We start from the raw sequence: 6,640 nt of genomic DNA, 5'->3' as shown, positions 1-6,640 counted from the left end.
TACTGATGTATATGTATATATGATTGCCTCTATTGTCAGAAAGCTCCATTGTATCAACACTTCCTTTGTATTCCCTTCGTTCAGCTTTCACCCCACCCCTACCACTATTTTCTTTTCAGATCTTTGTACTTTTTGTACTGAGGCAGGGTATTAGATCCACTACATGTAACCATTTGCTCTCATGGTTCATTTTGGCCTTATGAAGACATAAATAACATCTCTCTCTCTCTCTCTCTCTCTCTCTCTCTCTCTCTCTCTCTCTCTCTCTCTCAGGTAGCCGTATTCTACTCGCCAGATAATCATGTATGTATGCTATGTACAATCTACACTTCCATTATTGGAGGACAATAAGATGACACAGCACACGCTGGATGCAGGATTGATTAAGAGACAAGATAATTGGTGGAAACAACATTTCAAAACTTTTTTAGCACAAATCAATCATATTCAGGAACTAACTAGTCAAGATGATTGGTGGAAGACGACATGACATATCATATCAACAAAGAGCAATCATAATCTACAGAGGGCAGCCAGCCAACCAACCAAGAAACAGCTACATTACAAGACACTCCTGGGAATTAAGACTTCACTTATGTTCTTGCTCCAAGGATCAGCCAGATGTGTGGCAAGATTCTCGAGAGGCCCGGTGCCAGGGTAGGCTGCTGCTTGGATGGCAAAGCCTACAAAGGCAATGAGGGCAAGACGACCATTTTTCAACTCCTTCACCTTATACTCCTCAAACTTCTTAACATCCTTGGAGAAACCAAGAGGGTCAAATGGCCCACCTGGATACTTCCTTCTCTCAGGGTCTTTCTCCTCATTTCTTAAAGCCTCTGAAAAAGCAATGGCAAAAAATTCGAAGGCAATAATGAAGGACAGGTTGCCCCAGGGTACAGGATTGCCCAAATAGGTGGCATGCCCGCCTGGCGTAGCTGCCCATTTCTGCGCATCCACCCAGTTACCCAGCCCCAGAGCTTCTGGCAACAGAATTCCTGGCTGCAACACAAACGAAAACACTTAAAACCCAAATCCATTCTTCACGTTGGCTTCATTTCTCTGAAACATCCTTTCAAAACCTCGGCTTAACTATCCAATGACGCAAATATCCAGTATCCATAACACAAGCACTCTTAAGTCAGCCATCTACAGGAGCCAGTGGCGTACCAAACCACTCGGTGATTTCAAAATTCTTGACGGCAGAACGGCGCTATAGACGCGTTTGGAAGATTATATATGCATAGGAGAACACGTCGATTGAATACATACCACAGCTAGCATCGCCCATCTGCAGTGAATGAGCTCAGACTCCTTGAAGCGAGCGAAATTTTCGGGTACCTCAGCGAGCCCGAGGGGGTCGAACCCAAAGTCGCTGCAACAACCGCGGTAAGTCAGATACGAGAGACTTGAACATCAGCACTACATACAGAGCAACACCTCCAGATAGAAGAATCATTTACAAGCGCATTGCTGTCGCTAGGAGAACTGAGGCTCTCAGCATCAGAGAGGTTCAAGGGGAGTAGCAATGTCTTACCCAGGGGAGGAGCCATCCAGATGGGCAGGGCGGGGTTGGCCAGGCAGCCACTCGCTAGAGGCCATGCAGGTGAGACGAGAACCATTGCTGCAGGCGAGGGCAGGTGCGAAGGAGGGAGCGCCCAGAAATCTGGATTTGGGTAAAGGAACTGACAGCGCAGGCACCAGCTGGTGTGAGCAGGCCATGCTCGTAGAAGCCATTGCCCTTACGTCTTCTGCTGCACACGGGGGTAGCAATCGCTCTCTTGCTCACACTTCACCGTTTCTCAGCTGCCTCCTTTTGGAATGTGTTTCAGTTTGATTATTATTCGTATCCTCTCTGATAGCGAGATAGGCCCAATCTTTGTTGGTACCTTCTCATTGGCTCTTCTATTCTCTCCTTCTTTCTCGACCACCAATATTCCTCGAATGGCCCACGAAACTATATCTCCCTTCGCCTATAGACTAACTAAAGGCTCTCTGTGTGAGTTAATTTTGAGGGTAACGTAGCTAATGTGTCCCCAACCTTGGGCCTTAATACTCCTTGCGGTGGTTCATAAAAGAACGGTTTTGGGTGCTAGCTCTGAAAAGCTGGTGTCTTCGGAGAGAGGTAAGGGCCTAAGGCGGGCAATTTCATAAGGTCCAAACTCGATGGCTTACAAGCGATAGGAGGCGGAGGCGGAGGCAAGGCGGGCACAAGCGGCTCTGCTCGCATGGCTCTCTCTCTCACACACACACACACACACACACACACACACTCATCATCCCTCTTCGAATGGCTCAAATTACTCCTCTCGCCCTCTTAATCTTCAATCTTTGTGTGGAAATGTTTTATGTTGTTCATTTCATGTATGTATTCTCGCTTGCATGCTTGATAAAGGGATGGGAGATGATGGCAAGCTTGAACAGCAAGCAACAGCCATAAGGTGAGGGCATGTGAATGGAAGATGATGAAGTGGAGGAGCAAGTAGCAAGCATAAGGCTTGGGGTTAGGGTAGCATGTCGATGGAGCTTAGGGTTGTTAAAGATGAGGAGCACCAGTAAGGTGTGCTAAGGATATACATTAAATATTTAAAAGGAAAAATCCCTCATATTAATGTGCACCTTACGATTGAATTCACTTTCCAATTCATTTGTTTTTGGTTTACTCGAAGGTAGAGTCTTAATGCATACTCTCTGTACTCTCTTTTTTTTAAATATTAAATTGTATTTTTGGGCATTTTTACCTTGATTATTCAATATAATAAAAGATAATGAGATTAAAGTGTGGTTTGGTGGTATAATAATCTTCTTTTTTTTTTGGGGGGGGGGGGGGGGGGGGACTAAACATGATTTTTGCATAGTTGCTGGAGACCATGTAACGCTGATGTTGAAGCTCCATGGCCAGCTCTCTCTCTCTCTCTCTCTCTCTCTCTCTCTCTCTCTCTCTCTCTCTCTCTCTCTCTCTCTCTCTCTCTCTCTCTCTCTCTCCGTGTGTGTGTGTGTGTGCGCGTGTGTGTGTAGTTGGCTCTCATGATGCCTCTGATGCTTGATCGAGGTGAATTTTGATTCATGTGGGAGTTGCTTGCTTGACTTGGTGCTTGCTTGTGCGTATTTGCTATTGTTGATAGATTTCAATCTATTTTTCATGTTTTATTTACGATGTTTGGGGATACTACCAAGTACACTCGTGTAGTGCCATTTTTGGCAATTAGAACGGTTGTCTTGAGTTTTGAATTTGCATAACTTTTGGAGAGCCCTGCATTATGTTTTACTTGAGTTGGGGGTTTCTTGAATGTTCATAGCCTTTTGATGATATAAGTCATTGGAGATCCCTTATCGCTTCCTCTGTTGATGCACTTGGACATCCATTAGTTACAGTGATGAACAATGAGATTACGGAGCATTTGAATCTTCTATGGAAGCAAGCCAATAATGAATTTGAACACGACATTGCTAACACTTTCTCAAAATCTTTGGCTAGAAAGATGTTCTATACTTGGGATGGCAACCATCGCCTGAATGGGAGTTTTACAAAATGTGAGTTCTTTTTCCGATTGTTACCATTTTCGTGTTTGTGATAATCTAGAGTGCCTTAAATCAATCATGTGTGTAGCATTGGCATATCTAAATGATGCTTCTTTTCACTTGAGTGAGATTAAAACTTGTAAAGGTGGATGAGTCCAATGAGATTGGTATGTTAAGCATTGATGGGTCTAGGTGCTCGATAGCCAAGTTGGCTCGACACAGGTGGTTCAATTTCAACTCATTTTCTATGCATTATCTACACATTGGTTTATGGTTTATTTCATTTGAGATTTGAAACATTTAATGGACTAGAAACTTGTGTGTAGCGGAAAATAACATAAACATAGTGAGCATTTCATTAGAATATATTCCTAATGAGCATAGCAAGAGTGCTTGGATGGAGAGAGCAACAAAAAGCATAACACCTAGTTAGATAGGCATGAACAATACTTCAAAAGAGAGAGAAATTAAGCTATTGATGATAGTTTAGGACCAGATTTACATGGAGCCGAGGCCCCCTCCAAAAGGCTTTGTATTATAGGTTTCCCCCATCAAGGGAAACATTTTACAATACAATACTTTGTGTTCCTTCAATAACTTGCTGGTGCAATGAAGATGGAAAATTCAAGCACCATGCACGCACTTATAAAACACAACATCAATTCCCTCACGATCTCAGACCCAAGACCTCACACACCTTCGAAGATGGTGAGAGCTAGTGGGGTATGATAATAGATTGAGAGGAAGAAGGAGTAGTCTTACAAGAAAGAAGTATATCTCCTCACATAATCACTCATAAAAGCTTAGCATAGCTTAGTAATTAGCATGGTAGAGGAGATGAGCATGCATTGGAGCTTGGCTCTTGGTTGGATTTGCATCACAAAGGCAAGAGTTGTTGGTGTAGGCCTCCCTTCTTACAAGCTTGGAGTAGATGATGAGCTTTCCATTAAAGCTTGAGAAGGAGAGAGAGTCTTCTTTGCTTCACACATGAAATTGTGTGAGTGTGTGTGATAATGCCTTGCCAAAATCAGCCCCCTCTCTCTCTTGGTCGACCCCTCTTGCATTTTACTAATGTTGGCACCCTGCAAAGCTTAGCCAATGATAATTAAGAAGCACAAGTGATAGCCTTGTGACATGTGTTCGCCTTTCCCCTTTTGTGAGAACTTTAGGTAATTAAATAATGCAATTAAACTCTCATTGGACCCCTTAGTCTTGTGGCCAATAGGAATCAGACAGGCTGTTGGATGCTCATTGGACCCCTTGGGAGACTGTCCAATAGTCTTCTAAAAAGCTTAATTTCTATTGGTTCTCTTATCAAGTGTTTTAAAATGAATTAAACTAAATGTACTCTAGCCTAATTCTCATTGGTCCACCTCTATATAGGAATTGAATGCATCTTGGGGGAAATTGGCCTAGGGAGCTGACATGTGTCCCGTATTTCCTTTGTGTAAAGGGAGCCTGCTAGAGTGTGTGTGAGTTTCTCTTTCATCCCCTACAAGAAAGGCTCGTCCCCTCCAAGATAGGGATGTGGGAAGACTTTTGAGTCTTCCCACAAGCATCCAATTTGCCCTAGGTTTTGACCATTGGACCTAACCTTTGAATATATGGAACCTTAGCATTCTGGAAGTCCTAATGGGTTGAACCTTAGGGTCTTTGAAGCCCATTGTTTGCACATTGGTCTTTTGCAGATGCCCCTTTGGATCCCTATTTTCCCTCCTTTGGATCCCTATTGTGGCCGGTCTGCCATCTTAACTAATATTCTAGATTTTTCTCCCCTGGCACTTCCCCATATTAAATGATCAGTTTAACATGAATAAATGATTTAGGATAATTAGATATTACGTATTATGGCACTACCTCTCTCTTGAAATCATAGTTGTCCTCGACTATGGGGTAGAGAAGATGAAGCCTATTCATTAGTCCTTTTTCTAGCGGGTAGAGGATCCCTATCTTACCCTACGACATCGTTCCGAAATGGATGACTAATCCATTTGGTGCTTGAGAGCCTAAGCTGCCACAAGCATGCTTGCGCATTAGTCCTATCAATCTTCCATAGTAGAGTGACAAGATCTACTTGGTGTTTGGAAGACGTCGTCTCCGCAAACTTGATCCTAAGTACGTATACTACTTAACATTTGTGCACAATAAAGAAAAAGAGAGTCTTATAAAACAAAAACTTTGTTCAATTTAAACATTTGTACATTTGCTTAAGCCAATGACTGGGCAACTTGAGTTGATAGGCCATCTCATTGATTGGTCTAGGAATCTGGAAGGGACCATAGTACCTTTTTGCTAACTTAGAATAGTACTTTTGGTGTCCCGTAGGATTCTTGCCCGTTGTGTGCCTTAATCGAGCCTTGGGAAATTTAAGCAAGACCTAATCATTTTAAAAAAAGGCTTGGGCTCTTCTGTGCTTATCAGTAGGAGCCTTTTGCCTTTGTTGTGAGATAGAGATAGCATCCTTAATCTTTTGGAAAGATTCTTGTAGGTCTCGGCTATACTCATCTGCAACGAAGATCTTCCCGTGTACCTTAAGTAGCAGGGGACTTTTAGATCTTCTGTCAATTACCTCGAAAGGTGCTTTTCCTGTGGAGATATGTACAGTATTATTGTAGGCATACTCCACTAAGGGTAAGTACTTCTCCCATTGGGACCTTTAATCTACTTCTGCTACATAGGCTTTTAGTAGATCATGAATTGTTAGGTTAGCTATTTCACTTTGGCCATCCGTTTGCGGGTGATAGGCCAAAGAGAAGTTTAGCCTTGTCCCTAAATTCTCAAAGAGACCTTTCCACAAATTACTGGTCATTCTAGGATCTCTACTTGACACTATGGACATTGGCAAGCCATGGTATTTGAAAATTTGTGACATGAAGAGGGTTGCCATTTGATGGGCTTTGATAGTCTTGTTGACACGTATAAAATGAGCTTGTTTACTAAACCTGTCTACTATCGTTCCATATTCCCGTATTTCCATGGATAGACTTGGGCAATCCAAAGATAAAATCCATGGATATGCTCTCCCATGGTAAATTAGGAATTGGCAAAGGTCGAATCAATCCAGGTTGCTTCCCTCTACCAAACTTCGTCTTTTGGCATACCACACAATTAGATATATCCT

At 42.7% G+C, this 6,640-nt stretch overlaps 1 protein-coding gene across 1 annotated transcript; it reads right to left on the bottom strand.

Annotated features, from left to right (window-relative positions):
* Positions 1–471: 471 nt before the first annotated feature.
* LOC147417541 (chlorophyll a-b binding protein 1B-21, chloroplastic-like) lies at positions 472–1,829 on the bottom strand. The gene is made up of 3 exons (XM_086506669.1): positions 1,535–1,829; positions 1,270–1,372; positions 472–999 (listed from the first exon to the last, which is right to left on the bottom strand). Exons 1-3 carry the CDS (start codon positions 1,732–1,734, stop codon positions 562–564), a joined length of 741 nt encoding a protein of 246 aa, XP_086362795.1. The 5' UTR covers positions 1,735–1,829; the 3' UTR covers positions 472–561.
* Positions 1,830–6,640: the final 4,811 nt, after the last annotated feature.

This window comes from Adiantum capillus-veneris, chromosome 30 (assembly GCF_014529385.1).
Source record: "Adiantum capillus-veneris isolate H3 chromosome 30, ASM1452938v2, whole genome shotgun sequence".
NCBI classification, from domain to species: domain Eukaryota; kingdom Viridiplantae; phylum Streptophyta; class Polypodiopsida; order Polypodiales; family Pteridaceae; genus Adiantum; species Adiantum capillus-veneris.
Note: the sequence above shows the minus strand (reverse complement) of the source record. Positions and strands in the feature narration are given on the sequence as shown.